This window comes from Pygoscelis adeliae, unplaced genomic scaffold, assembly GCF_000699105.1.
Source record: "Pygoscelis adeliae isolate BGI_AS28 unplaced genomic scaffold, ASM69910v1 Scaffold34, whole genome shotgun sequence".
Lineage (NCBI taxonomy): Eukaryota > Metazoa > Chordata > Aves > Sphenisciformes > Spheniscidae > Pygoscelis > Pygoscelis adeliae.
In genome coordinates this window covers 5,487,458-5,502,921 of record NW_008824658.1, presented here as the reverse complement: position 1 = coordinate 5,502,921, position 15,464 = coordinate 5,487,458, and the positions used below count along the sequence as shown (strand labels likewise).

The following is a 15,464-nucleotide window of genomic DNA, read 5'->3' as shown; positions in this document are numbered from 1 at the left end:
AATGCTATGGTGGGAGCGACATCCCGAGCCGCAGCCGGCCATCCCTGTGCCGTCCTGGCAGTGCTCCTGCCCGGCAGCAATGCTGCGGAAAGGTCTGGGAGAGACCCCGGAGAAGGCTCGGAGCAGCCGCGGTTCATTCATTCGTGGCCATCCGTGTTGGAAATGCGCTTGACATCCATATAAGTATCAAAGGATTTCAGCGTAGCAGGAAAGTGTGTACCCAAGAACGACGATAACTATTACAAATTATCGTCTCCAGTTGTTTTGTCTTACCTGTTTATTAGCCGGTGGCATGTGCTTGGGCACAGCCGCCGCCGACATGTTAAAAGATCTTCTCTTGGTGTCATCTGATGCTGTGCGAGTGCGTGGCCTCGGCGGTCATATGCCACAGGAGAAAGCTCTCTCTGAACAAGTCAGCAGCATTACGGTATCATTATTATTGTTGTTATTATTATTACTGTTATTACTATTATTTTTTCACAGCACAGTCACCGAGTTGGGGATTTACTTTCAGACGGGGTGAGACACTTTTGATTTGTTGTCTTTTTTTTCAACCAGTGACGTTCTCACATGGTGAGATCCCTCCTGAAGCTGGGCCTTGAGCCTAGCAGATTGAACAGGGATGGGATGGGATGGGATGGGATGGGATGGGATGGGATAGGATAGGATAGGATAGGATAGGATAGGATAGGATAGGATAGGATAGGAAGTGTAGTGCCTGCCAGGAGGGGCTGGCAGCCGTCCCATCCCAAGCCTAGAGACAGGGACAAAAGTCCTGTGACACGTCTCCTGTCCAGCTCCCCGGGTGACAATGGTGACACCAGCAAGACGGTGTCACCCACGGTGGCCGTGCACCCCGGCACCGCTGCAGCGTGAAGGGGCAGGTTTCACCCCGTCTGATGTTCGGAGAATCGAAACGCCTTAAATCACATGAGAGTTTTTTTGGGTTTTGTGTTTTGTTAAATCCCCTGTGCTCTTTCAAGTACATGGGCTGGTTTTGTTTTTGTTTTAAATGGAAAGAAAAAGCCCAGCCGAGCAGCCAGGAGACTTCTCCTGATGCCCAGGGGATGTGTAAGCAAACATTCACCTCCAAAAAACTGCGCGGCACTGGCACCTGGAGGGTTCCTGTTGGGCTGATTCGCAGGCAGATGCGCCCAGAAATCTCACAGGATTTTCCATCCACTGCTCCAGCGTGTCCTCGGCAGGGAGGGATGTGACAACCCAGCGTCAAAGCCACCTCGGCTCAGATCCAAGACCCAGCTAGGGCAGGGGTTTGCAAATGGTTTCTCAAAACCGGTGAAAATGCCCCAGGCCGCTGGTGCCTGAGACGGGACACAGCTCGTGCAGTGCAAACCCCCTGTGTTTCACCCAGCCTTTGCACCCTGTGGTTCAGCCGGTCCTGGTGCTGCCCGTGGGCCGGGCACACAGAGGGTAATGTCTCTGGTGCTTTGGAAACGGTGTCTCGAGCCTCACCGAAGGGCAAGCCTTGGCTCTGTGTCATACTTTTATTTCGCTTTCCTCCCTTGCCCTCTTGGACATTTTCCTGATTAATTCTGGGTATCAGACCGACCACTCGTCTTTGAGAAGCAGAGCGAAATAAAGGAGGTCAGATATTATCAGCCTCCGCGGGTCAAGTAAGTGCCTTCTCATTTGAAGCCTCAAGTGTTACCGGTAACTCCAGGGTTTGCAGCTTTTGATTCAAATTCGCAGAACCACTTAGCACGAAGGGGACGGAGATTTTTTTTTCTCTGTAGCCCAGAACACGGGAGAGGCAATAACCAGGGATGGATGTTGCAGAACAGGGGAAATAGCTGGGGGGGGTGCGATGCCCCCCCGCCGTTATATTACCCCTGCATTTGGGAGAAACTAGCTGAGGTTTGGTGTTGTGGTGCAGCCCCTGGGTTATATTGCCCCGGCATTTGTTTGCACGAAGCCAAATGTCACCCTTTGCGGGACCGGGGGGTGTTTCTGTCCCCTCCTTAGCAGATGTACCACTGTGAAGCTGCTTTTAGCATCACAGCAGCAACGTTTCCCGAGCAAGGTGAGCGCAGAGCAAGGGGACTTTCTGCACAGTTGAGTGGGCTTCTGGAGTGAGGTGGCTCTTCTGCTGAATGTGACTGTAAACATTGGGCGGTGATGCCAAAAGTTCATTTTTCAGGGGGTTTCTCTTCTCTAGTACGGGGTGTACTTGCCTCCGCGCTTGCCCCCTGTCACCGTAAGAGAGCAGCCTCTGGGAGGGACTTTTGATCTTTATTTTTCCACGCCTTTTTTTTTTTTTTCATTAAGAACCACCTACATCTTTCTCTTAGAAGATAAATACTTGAGAAGTGAAACGGCTCTTCCTGTGCCCGTAAACGGTGAAAAGCTCAGCTATTTCCCCTGCAGAGTTTAACTTAAAAATAATAACCATAATTGCTTAAAAACAGAAACCAGCAGCAGCACAGAAGGTCACTGAGAACTTCTAAAAGGTTTTGAAGTTCTTTCTCTGTATTTGTCCCCATCGTGTCTGGAGCTTGGCCATCTCTCTGAGTGCTGGGGCACAGAAGGTGTTAAACGCTGGGGAACTTGTCCCCTGATACCCAAGCCGAGTCAAGTCGCAGGGGAGAGTCAGCATCACGGGAGCTGAGTTTTGCCACTAAGGTGAGCGCATCCCCTTCGATGTGCAAAAAAGAGCAGGGCTGCTCAGGTGCCTTATGAGCATTTTCAAAGCAGAGCTGGATTTTAAAGAAGCTGAAGGAAATCAGAGGGAAAGGGAAGAGTTGAGGGAGTAACACTCCATCAACCACAAAATGTAGAGTGCAGGGATAAAAACCTGAGCAAGGACAATATTTGCCTGTATGTGCGATGTGTATCTTAAACTGATCGGCTCCTTGCTGCATTTCATATGCAGAATTAATGCAAGAATTAATAGCTGCAAATTATTGCTTTCCCCTTTGTTTTACCAGTGCTTGTAAGCACTTCTGGGCCAGGCAGAGATGGTGTGCGCAGGGCAGCGGTGCTCTTCTGGTCATGGGAGACATGGTCTTCTGGTCCCTGGAGGAACCCTTGGTGGTGCTGAGGGTAAGGGCCGGATCCAGCCCTCCGTGCTGCAGCTGCACTGGGTGACCCAGGCCCAAGCAGCGGCCAGGGAGATGCTGCTGCTGCTAAAATTTGGCTTTGCTGGAGGGGTGCACGGCTGGGTGAGGGCAGCACCTGAGCGTGGGTGGCTTTAACTTTCCCTGTTTCCTTTCTGCTGCGACAGCGGGCTGGAGCGATGTGACTGCAGCAAAAGTGAGAAAAGAGAAAAAAACGTGCTGAGACGAGAAATGAGTCGACGCTGCCTTTGCCCGTGGGCTGCCGAGGGCTCCGGCCCCGGCGCTTGCAGTCAGTGCCAAAAACAGTCTGCAGTGGGTATTTGGGGTGATCTTTTATCGCAGCATCTCCTGGTGCAACACCACAGGGAAACAAGGGGTGAAGGTGTCTGCTGACACGGTCTGGGGCCCCGAGCTGGGAGATTTTATCAGAACTTGGAGGTGCCCTGAAACTGTGCAGGGCTGGGTTTGAGTCACGGGCTCCGGGTCCCCGAGCACCCTGAATGACAGTGTTGCCCTGCGAGCCCTCCCAGAAGCAGATCCGATGCTGTGGGATGTACCCAGTAATGTCCCTAATAATATGTCCCTAATAAATAGCTAATTTGGATTGATCGTTGGATAAAGAGCAAAAGGCACATTCCCCCCAGTAACGGGTACCTTCCCCAGCAGCAGTGCATGCTCAGTGCAGCCTGACCTTATACCTTTCTTTCTGTGGCACGATGACTAATTTTGCAGTGAAAAGGAATGAATTCCTCATTGAATCAGCAACAGCAAAATTTCATAGGTTTTGTTTTTCATAGCCGGTGCGTCAACTCATCTCACCCTCTCTGAGAAGTGACGTCGAAGCAAACACATTTGGGGAGACTTGGGGCCAGACTGCAGTTTGCAGCACGTGCGCTGCACCCAGGGCTTTCACCCCGGAGACACCCGAGCAGGGCAGAGGAGCACAGAGATGTGCTGAGCGCTCACCCCATCCAGCTGCTCTGAGCCAGCACTGGCCCTGGGGGCTGCTCCCAGAAGCTGGACACATGGCACAGCCGGCGGCACGGGGCTCTCGGGCTGCCGAAACCCCTTCTGCCTCCCTCTGCCTTGGGTGTGTCAGCCGCGGGCGTGGCCCAACCGCCAGCCCAAGCTGCCATCCCTTGGCCGGGCCCCTCGCCCCACGCCGGCCGCTGCCGGGCTGGCCCACGGCTTTTTCGTTTCACTATTTTTGGGGCCGGTGATGTGGGAAAATTTGAAAGTGACGTGACTAATCTCGCCTCACCGCGGCTCGGCTCCCCGGTGAGGCTGGAAACCACAGCGCTCTCCCTGGCCACTGGCTCGTGCTACAGGGCGCTTCGTGCCTCCGTGCCGCGGGGGATGAATCCTGCACCCCCCGGGGTGCTTCCAGCCTCCCCTCGCCCGGGAGGCAGCCGCCAGGGCCAGCACGGCCCGGGGTGATGGGGGCACCTGGCTCCAGGCATCACAGAGGGGTTATGGGGCTTTCCTCTCCCTGCAAGCTCATCTGCATCTGCGGAGGGGCTGGCAGGAAGGCCGGTGGCTCCTGCAGTGCAGGGCTTTCTGACAGGCTGGTCCCTCTTTTGCTGCCTTTTCGGCTGACCACAGGGATTTCGGCTGTCTGGGGTGTTGGCCGGTGCCTTTGCAGGCAGGGTGTGATTGGTGTCTGGGAGCTGAGGTTCATGCAAGGGGCAGGCAGCACCCCATTATTCTTCATGGGGAGCTCAGCACCCCTTGGAGTCATGTCCCCAAAGGTGCTGGGCCCCAGCCACGCTGGTGCTGTGCACAGTCCTGACAGTCTGTCCCTGTTCCCTGGCCTGCAGGGTCCCCATGTGCATGGAGTTCTCTGTGTGCGAGGAGTCTCCTATGTGCATGGGGTCCCCTGTGTGCACGGGGTCCCCTATGTGCAGGGCATCCCATATGTGCAGGGGATCCCCTGTGTTTATGGGACCCACAATGCCTGCAGCCTCCCATGCGTTTCAGGTCCCTTATGCGTGTGAAGTCTCCTATGCCTGCGGGGTCCCCTATGCCTATGAGATCCCCTGTGCATTCGGGGTCCCCGTCAGCTGGGAGCACCCCACCTCTCCGATGCTGACTCTGCAGAAGTTGTTCTCAGCTGGAGCCCGAATGCCGGAGCTGCTTTCCCGTGATGAAGCCCCAGCTGGCTCATCTGCAAACGCACACCCTCTCATTTCAGAGTAGCTGTTAAAGCACCTTGTAAAAAAACCATACAGAAGTGGCGTAGCAGGATTAAGATGTCCAGAAATCCTGTGGAAGAAACTTGAGTGGAGTTTTCCCCGCTCAGAGTGGGGAGCCGGTTGATGCTGTGAATGATACTCAGTTTTTGCACATTCAGAATTGGCTGACGGCGCGGTACGTCTCCTGGGGGCTTAGGGCTGACTTTTATAAAGTGAGAGCAAATTATTAAATTCGTTCTATTATTTCAAACATACGGGAAATCTGTAAAATGTAAGTTTCTTTCCTACAAAACAGTGTCATCTATGTGATTTTGCCTTAAAAACAAACTGTGAAAAAGCCAGCTTTTCACTTAGGTTGTTTTTGTTCAAAATCTGGGGAAAACGTAAAAACTCTTGAAATACAGTCATCAAAACCGAGAAGGGGTTATTCCTAGGAAAGATGCTTTGTGCCTGTGTGCAACAGGGCAGATCAAGATCAACCTTGTAAGATGAGCTCCTTTATTCGGTTGGTGTAATCTGAACTGTGGCAGACAGGTTTACTCTTCTCCTTTAATGTATTAAACAACTCGCCATGGTGCGGGTCGGGTACGCAGCCCCGACCGCCCCGTGCGAGGACCGATCCTGGGTGCTTGGTGCAGCCATCGTGAAATTTAGCAAACCCTTTTTCGCTAAATTGGGCACCAAGTGTTGGAAGGGGCAGTAGAATTAGTTGCTTGATTTTAGTTACGAGTTGTCTTCTACCAGAAAATTAATTAAAAAAATTCCCACCCGTAGGAGCAGCAGTGCAGCCCAGCACCGGGAGGATGCTGGGGTCCCCAGCAGCCACCCAGGCAGCTTGGTGTGACCACTGCTGCTTTTAATAGCTGCTCTCAGTTGTGGCAAGGAATAGTTTTCACGGGTTACAAAACATTCACTTCTTTATTTTTTTATTCGTTTCTTTTCCTAAACTGATCCAAGCAGAAAAAATTCTTTACAATTTTTTTCTAATACTTGCACAGAGCTAAAAACCCAGAGTATTGCAGTTCATGGAAATTTTTTGGTTTGATCATTTCACTCAAATTTTAGCTTTTGACCTTCCGTGCTACATTTTGCTAAGATTAGCTTAGGAAAAAAATCAATTTAAAAGAAAAAAACTCTGTCAAGCCAGCAAAGTAAAACTACTCATTTTTAGCATGTTACCACTAAACAGATCAGTCTTAACAAAGGAGTCAAAATACTTGCTAACACGAGGTGCTTTCCAGAAAACGTTTGATTACAATCTCTCACCATTTTCTAATGAAAAACCCACATTTTGCTTAAAAAAAACCTCATTTATAGTTCTGATCAACCAGCACCGTGCTGGCAGGCTTGGATAACCCCACGGCTGCCGGTGGCCGGAGCATGCTGCAGCCCAGCTGCAGCCCTTGCTGGGCACGTGTAATGTGGGATGGGAGCAAAGGCGAAGGATGCTGTGCCTGACCAGGCGCCTCGGAGCCGAATAACATTGCGGCTCTGATGGTGAGGGCGATCCTCATGCGAAAGACCTGCTGGGTTTGTGTGTGCTCAGCGAAAGGAGAGTTTTCTAGCTAGCCTCAAGCTGCTATCGCAGTCAGACACCCATGCGTGAGCGGTGAGGTCTCCTAATTTTGCCTTGCCAACAATTAGTCTTTCTTAATAATTAATGCGACTGCGTTTTCTTTTTGCTCATCCAATTACCTCTAGTTATTAAAGTCACTTCTTGGCTTCAAAGTGGGAGCTTCTTCCCTCACAGTCTTTTTTTTTTTTGTTAATTATTTTCAGCCAGGTTGATGGGGGCTGATTAATGCCAGAAGGGTGATGCGCTGCAGGGTCGGTGTGCGCCCCAGCACTGAGCAGCGCCGGCTGCCGGCACGAGGCACACGGCGACCCGAGCAGGCACCACTCACCAGGGAGGTGGGCACTTAGGAGAGTTGCAATTCGGCAAATTTGAGAGGGGAAAAAGGCCCTCTAGGCTTGCAAAACCCATTCTGCTGCTCCGTCCCCTCTGGATATTGGTGTTGCTGTAAATGCTGTACATTTCTGTAGCAAGGTCGTGGTTGCACAGCTCATTCCCCAACCTGCCCTCAAAGGGCTGTGCTGGGAGAGGTGAGACAAAGCTGTCCTCAGACCCCTTTCGTGTCCCACCGCAGCTGCCAAAGGGTGGGAGGTGCCTTGGGGTGACTCGGGGTTGGGGCCGTGTCGCTGAGCACCAGCTGCGTTATTTTGGGCGGGTGGGTAGCGAGCAGCTCCACCACCACTGCTCTGAGTTGTACTGAAACACGGCTTTAGGGAGGAGACGCAATAAGATGCTTCACCAAACCGCAGCGCATCGCCTTGATGCCCCAGCCAGCACCACCCTGCGTCCTCCCAGGGGACCTGTGAGAGGACACCAAACCAACTGCCCTCATGTTAAATCAGTCTGCTGGGCAGAAAACATTTACATGGGGTTAATTTTATGGCATAAGACATTGTCAGCTGGTAAGTTCTGGCTTTGAAAAGCCTCTTCAAGGTTCATGCGCTGCAGCTGATTTCAGAAACTAAATCTAGACCTTGTAAAAAAGAGGAATTGATACCATTTCTCTGGCGTACAGATTTCTATAAACGAGGTATGATTTCATAGCAAAGATGCGTGTGGCAGCCACAGCGCATCTGGTGAAGACCAGGAGCTGCGGACATGGCCACGGACCCCAACCATTAGCGGCTGCAGTGTTTCAAATGGGGATCAACACTGCATGAGTCTTCTCTGTTTCTCCAGATCTTTGTGCAATGTTTCCTCCTTCCCTTGGTTGGTTCAATGTGGGAGACGGGTTCCTGTAACGAACTCCCGAATGGAGAAAGTGGGAGGGGGATGAATAGCCTCTTGCAGAAATTTTTGTCTTGCCTTCCTCCTGAGCATCCTTCCCCACCAGCTTTTTATGACTTTAAAGAGTAGGAGAAAAGTTTTTGAGCAAGGCAAGTGCAAACGTAGAAGGCACATGGAGAAGGCCAGTTCTTCTTACAGGTGGGAAACAAGATGTTGAATTGACGGAAAATCTGAGTAACTGAGCTGCAACCTATTGTACCACCAAGCTACCATGTTCTGCTTTGATGGGGAAGAAGGACAGCCCGTGCCTTTGCTGTAACCGCACATGCTCTGTGCTTTTCACTGTTGAGGTATCCTGTGGATCAGCATCAGGACTGTTCAACTGCCTTTGTAGTGGTCTGTGTCTTCTGTCGTTGCTCTGAAAGCTGTTAACAGTCGTGGGGCAGCGAGGCTGGCTGGTGGATGGTGCTGTGCTTTGGATCAGGCACGGTGCGAATGGGAAGGAAAGATCTGCCCCACTTTGAGCGGCAGAAATGCTTAAGTTGAGGTTTTCAAAACAGCTCAGCATCAAGCTCGTTCTGCTCCAGTATCACGTTAAAATGTACACATAGAACTGCATATCCCTAATTTAGGCTTTCTGGCTCTTAAATAAGCTAAACCATAGCTAATTTTAGAAATATCACTGAAAAGCTATTCTTCATCTCATTTCACGGACAAGAATAGTGAAAGCTCAGATTTCCAAACATGTGTTTAACTAAGCAGGAGCCAGCCCAGCGCCGCTCTGGATGGGAAAACCACATAGCCCATGGCCCTGCTGTAGGACAGGAACGCCTGTACCACACCAGTTTGTTCTGGGGAGGGGGGTTACATTCCCAGTATCCCACTGGACGCGGTAGATCTACACCTGGTAAGCATCAGGAATTAGGGTTTTCATTCATTCTTAAATGCAAACCTGCATGCCTCTTGGTTTTTATTTGCATGAGCAAACCTTTGAGGGAAAGACGAATGTAAAGCGGCGTCTCCATCGGTCTGTTTTCCTTTCCGCTTCATGGGTTTCCTCCTCAGAGCAGGGATGCAAAACGCAGGACTTGCCCAGGGCTCTTGAGCTGCTGGGCAAACATCTCGCTGCGGCAGGGAGAGGTCCAGGGCAGGTCCTCCAGAGCCATCGGCTCCAGCTGCGCCACCTCCACCAAAGCCAACTGGCGTTTCGTGCTCATTCTGCCTGAGCAAAATCATTACCAAAGTGAAAGGCACCAGTGAATCAAGTCCAGAGATCGTAAATGACTTGTCAAAAGTCACGCAGCAAATCATCTGTAGATGTCCTGGTGGGACACAAGAGGTCTGGCTAGCAATACCGGGCTCCTAGCCCCTGGAGAGCTGTCTTACCTGGTCTGTTCTCATTTTCTCCCTGTTTTGGGGTGCTGTCAGTTCCTGTTTCTCTTTCTGGATTTATCTGGGACGAATCCTAACATTCCACCACCAAGGCAAAGTCAGTTTGGGTTTAAAGGCAACCATGGGCGAAACCGGGCATGTAGGAAGCAGCTCGAGACGCTTGAGGCAAGGAGGCTGGCAGTAGACGGCAGCGCGTGCGTGTGTGTGTGTGTGTGTGTGTGTGTGTTTTCCTTACAGCTGTGCAGCTCTTTTGAACAGGTTCCCCTCTCTCTGCTCCAACACGCAGAAGTACTCCCAGTTGTGTTCACAAAAAAGCACCTTTTACAAAGATGTTGGGCTCCGATGGCCTCGCTGTGCGTAACCAGGAGTAGCTGCAAGAGGAGATTGGATTTTTCTTCTTTAAATTTTCCTGGGTTTGTTGCATCCCTAGTGCTGCCTCAGCTCCCTCCAGTCCTTCTCCCAGTGCTGGAGCTCAGACCCAGGGGAATTTCCCACCCAGCTCAGACCAGAAATGTGGTCATTGCTGGTGACCACATCACGGTTTCAAAGGCATTGCCCTCAGTATGGCTCTCCCTGCTTGAGACCCCCCCTTAGGAAAGCCTGAGCATGGCTTTCAGAGTGAATGTGCAGGATGTGAAAGTCCAGATTTAGACCCTGTGGTAGCACAAGGCAGAAAACGAGCAATGCGTTGGGTAACATGCTTGTAGCATTCATCCTGGAAGGAAAGATACTGGAAATTAATGAAAAATAGTTCTTCTGAATTTTGAAAACTTCATGTTGATTTGAGCTGTTCTCCCCCTACCCATGCAATCGTCTCCAGCTGTTCTTGCAGGGTGCTGCAGTGTTTATTTAAGTAGGCAAGGGCTTTTTCTGGTTTGCCCTTGAGAGACACTGGGGACTTTCAGTATTTCCCAGCCTCACTTGCGGCGACGGGACTGCAAAGGGCACCGGCCCTCCTTGCTCATGGAGCTCGATGATTTCTGAGCCCTCTCCCTCCTTGTGTCTTGCAGTCCAACAAAGTTCCCGTCGTGCAGCCGTCCCACGGAGTCCACCCGCTCACCCCGCTCATCCCTTACAGCAACGACCATTTCAGCCACGGCTCCCACTCGCCCCACTTGCCCGCCGACATCAACCAGAAACAAGGTAATGGCACCGCTGGGGATCTGCGTGGTGGGAGGGGGACAGTGCTGGAGACCACTGGGATCAAGGCTGTCACCTTCCTGGTCCCGAATCAATGGGAAAAGCCAAGAGCTTTGGTCAGCAGGGGCATTGCTTAGCAGTAGGAGTTTTAGCTTATTGGCAATGCTTTGTAATCCTGGTCAAGGGGAGTTTGATATCGAAAGTGCCAACCCTGCTGATCAAGTGTGCTCAATTCTCTGTGCAAGCTGTCCTGTAGCAGACCAGAGCCTGCGAGATGATGCGTAAGAGTCAACCAGAAAATGGAAAGTAATCTTTCCTTTGACTCATACCCAAACTGTTGTCAGGTTGTCATTTTGAGAAAATAAAGGCTTGAAACAGGAAATATTTTGACTAAATAGGATCGGTGTCTGATAGCTAACTGGATTGTTATATGTGTGTGTCCATAGCCACACGTTATGTGGTTGTCACACGGTTTGGCTCTTTGGGTTCCTGTGTGAGTCCAGGACACGTCAATTAGCTCGTGAGGCTACAGAGGAAAGTACAGTAGGTAGAGATTAAACCCTGAACTGTAAAATATAGGTATGTGCACAGGAATTCACCCCAGCCCATTATTCTTCGTGGGTTACTGGCAAGCTGAGTGTAAAATCAAACTTTTCTCAACCTTATGTTAGTGCAACAGGATCTTTGAACATCCGTTGAGATTACTCAGGCTTTTGCACAAACCTGGTCTTGATTTCATGTGAAAGCAAGCGAATTCACAGTTTTGTGTCGAACTATATACAGGAAAAGATTCAGGGTCCATCAGAGCCCAGAAATCAGTGCGAAAATGGAGGCACAAAACCAGCTGTTGTGATTTGGGCAAAGGCCTCCACCCAAGGGTGATCCAAACTGTCCCGGAGACATCAGCTTCGCTGAGTTAACATCATTGCTAAAATGATGGGGTATCGAGGGTGCTCTTGGCTGGAGGACATGCTGAATTATCCCTGGTCTGAACCCGGAGGCCACGTTCTGGACTCATCAGGGATGCTGGTGGGGAGGATTTAGGTCCGGTGTAAGAGATACCCAGGCACATCCTGGTTTTCTTCCAGCCAGCACATTGCTTGTCAGCCACCAGAGTATAATAAACTCAGCAAAAAAATATGAAGAGTAAACAAAATAAACCTATTAAAAGCTCAGCTAATGGCAGATTTCTGAATCTCGAGAGGAAGCGTGCAGATTTCTAAGTCTCCAGGGAAGGTGACCCGACAAACCTTCCTTCACGCTGCCTTTGCAGATGCCTTGCAAGAGCACTGCCCCCTCCGAAAGCCCCTCGCTGTGAGCTGCCTCCAGGGACTCACTGGAAAGCCTTAAGCAATACGGGAGCAGCTCACCCAAGGATGAGCTGGTTATATCCCTCCATGGAGGCTACAATCAGCAGTGGAGTAGTCCCTAAGCATTTGTCTCTGCGGTGGGTCAGTAATTCTGGGAAGCTGTCCTCTGGCCTCACACCCGCCTGCACCCTCAGTGCAGGCACTTTCCAGTCTCCCCTTTCCCATTTAGCCTGTACATTTACGTCGGAGGCAGGGGGAGTCTGTCCATCCCGGAGACCCCCCCAGGTCCGATTTATGGAGAGGTTCAGACCATCGTCCTCAACTGGGACCTGCCTCCGTGGTGCAGCTGTGATCAGCTTTGCATCCCCCATCCCTACACTGCTGGGGCGAGGGTTTCCTTCCCCGATCGTTCTGGATGTGTCCCGTCTCTATTTTCATCGCTGAAATATCTCCCATTATCACCTAGTGTAAGCGCTTGAGAGTCACCGTCGTACTCATTCTCACAGCATCCCTTTAAAGTATTTCACAGTAGCCCAAGGACACACAGACAAGGAAATACAAGCAGGATCTTCTGGTGCCCCAACCACTGGGCCAGCGAGAATAACTTGTGCTCTGGCTTACGCAACTTGTATTGTTGGAGGTCCAGATCTCAGAAAATCCTGGCAGCTGCCTAATGCGGATGCTGGTTTTGTTTGACCTTCAGGGGCTGCTGTGTCCCACTTGAGTATAGCTGTAGGTAAATCTCATGCTAAGTTATACATTCCTTTTGGTTCAGTTATATATTTATTTTAGCTAACTCCTAACAAGATGTTTGGAATCTGTTGGCGTCATTCCTAATTAATAATTTATCATTAATACACCTAGGAGAATAATCCAGACTTCTGAGTTTGAAAACTGCTTGCAACTAATCACCAATTTATTCAATGTATTTATTGCCCAGGACAGCTGCTGGACAATCTCTGTACACGATTTTTTGTCTGAGGCTCATTAGCAGTCAGCATTACACGATGCTGCGGCAGAGCTCAGCCCCAGCTCCCCTCCAGTTTTCCAATCCGGGGGTCAGCTGGGGGCTGCTTTTGCCAGCAGCACCACGGTTGTCTGAGTCCCACCCGCAGCCCCGGCTCCGCAGGCTGTTTTCAAGTCCAGATAGTAACGGATAGATGCTGCGGCTGTCTCCTCTGGCCATGCCACCCATGCCAGCAGCTTTGAAGATCACACAGGGATTCCCCGTGCAAAGGGTGAATTCCCACCTGGCACCACACCCACCTCCGCCGTTCCTTGGCACCCACAGAGCCCGCAAAACGATTGCTTTGAACGGGGACTCAAATTGTTTAAAATCAAGATAGAAGTGATGCCTGCTGGAGCATCCCTGCTGGCCGCTCACGTGGGGTCCCGGGGGTGACTGATGGGAAGGGGCTGTAGGAACGGCTTTGACCATCAGTTGTGCACCTGAACAGGCTCTCTGGGAAGGGCAGAGGGATGTCCAGAGTCCATCGAATCCTTACCAAAGCAAGTTGCTGCTTGGCCTCAGGGTGGCACGGAGCAGGGATGATGCTTGTGCAGGAGCAAGCTGCTTTCCCCACCCCGTTGCACCAGTGTTTGTGATTCTGCAGCAACCTGGATGATCCACCACATCCCCACAGTGAGAACCACAGCAATAAAAAGGGCAATTATAATATCCTGCCACTTGCAGACAGCTATTTCACATATATGCCCTGCTGCCCACAAGTGCCCGTAGATGGAGCAGCCAGGGGGTCGGGAGCAGCCCGGGTCAGCCAGGGAGCGCGGTGCTGGATCCAACTGATCTCCTTCTCCCTTCTCCCAGGAGTGCACCGTCCTTCCCAGACCTCAGACATCCCCGGTTTCTACCCCCTCCCTCCCGGTGGAGTTGGACAGATCACGCCGTCGATGGGATGGTGAGTGTGGAGGGCTTGGCCCCGCGCAGCCCCCAGCCCACTGGCTGCTCTGTACGGGGGACGGTTTATTGAACAAACCGTGTGCAGCCGTGCTCCGTAACCTCCACGGTGCTTTCCCCTGGCTTCATCCCTTCTGCGTCATGGGGAGGAGGATTTAGCCCTGATTTAGAGATGGGGAGCAGATCCGCGGAGAGGCTGAAGGCTTTGCCTCAGCTGGGCCATTCCTGGAGCGAGGTTACAACCTGCCCGATTCAAAACCGCCTCTTGCCTTACACCTAGCTGCCTGTGCGGATTAGGAAACCCAGGGAGAGCTTCCTACCCACCTCTCCTAATCACAAGAAAAGCCTCTCTTTTTGAGTAGGAGGTAATTTTCTCCCTCGCTTGGGTTTTCGACACAACCTGTGCTTTCCCTGAGCATGCTGCCGGTGTGGCGTAATCCAGCGGGATGCTCCATCTGCCTCTCAGGGTCTGACACCCGGGGAAAAAATACACTGTGGCAGAGACCTGCCCCAGCGAACAACCCTGGTACCCGCAGCATGGTCTCAGCACAGCCGGCTCGGCAGCACCCGCTGCCCCAGGGGGGTTGGGGAGGGATGGACCATGAGCTGGAGCACTCCCAAAAAGTCCCCCCTGCATGGGCCAGCCCCGAGGAGCATCCCACAAAGCACAGCCCGTTGGGAAACCTGCCCCAGGGACACGAGTTAAAAATACACCGGGGTGTGCTCCGTGGTCATTGCCACTGGCTTTTGTCACCGTGATCGTAAGCACACCGAGGGAGCGGGTCTGGTGGGCGGTGCCGTGTGGGCATCGTCACTCTTCAGATTAATGTTTAATCCTGGTCGGTGACGCAGGGACCTTGCAGAGGCTCGCGGGGAGGCTGGTGGCTGCAGGCGGCGGGTCAGGGTAGCCAGGACGGGGGGAGAGGGCAGGGAGGGCGATCGTGGGGGCAGGCAGCCAGATCCCCCCCTGGTGCTGGCTGATAAAACCCCAGCAAAGCCTGGCGGAGACCTCCAGGTACAAGAAGGTATTGCAAAATGGGAGAGGCGAAGTATGTTAAAACACAAAGTAAAATGTTAGCTTTTTGTTTTGTTTTGTTTATGAATTTCATGTTCCAGATATTTAACCACAAGGAAACAGAGGCTGAGGCCTTTGATACAGAGTTCGGCTTCAAAGAGATTACATTTTGCCTTCTGTGCTAAATCTGCTACTCTTGGGCGATGATTTAACTCCTCATATGATATGATTCATCCTCAGGAAAAACAAGTACTGGGGTGACTGTGCTATAACATGAAAAAAATAGTTGGGGGTGAGAAAGGAGCCTGTTTGCCAAATGCAAGGTCCGCTCTTGGGGTGGGATGCTGTTAAGGGCAGCCCTGGGCGCGCAGAGGGGAAAATGTCTGGTTTGCATGAGGTTCTGTCGTTCAGTTGGTGGCAGAGGGAGTTTGCATTGCTGAGAGCTGCCCCAGCATCTGCGGGGTTTGGCATCCTCAAGCAACCTCGTCAGACACGTTCATTAGTGACTAACAGAGCAGATATGGTAAAGCAACAAACGGCAGACCAGCCTGATGGAGCAGAGAGCAGCACCTTGAAGCGCGTGTGTCTAATAGAACCTTCGCTCATCCTTTTGCCTGCCCAAAATT

The 15,464-nt window shown here is 51.7% G+C and overlaps 1 protein-coding gene across 1 annotated transcript in view; it reads left to right on the top strand.

Annotated features, from left to right (window-relative positions):
* TCF7 (transcription factor 7 (T-cell specific, HMG-box)) overlaps nt 1-15,464 on the top strand; it is an 82,328-nt gene that overhangs the window by 47,871 nt on the left and 18,993 nt on the right. The window contains exons 3-4 of the mRNA XM_009322778.1: nt 10,469-10,601; nt 13,734-13,824. Of these exons, the coding sequence (XP_009321053.1) occupies nt 10,469-10,601; nt 13,734-13,824 (224 nt within the window). The remainder of the gene's footprint in view (nt 1-10,468; nt 10,602-13,733; nt 13,825-15,464) is intronic.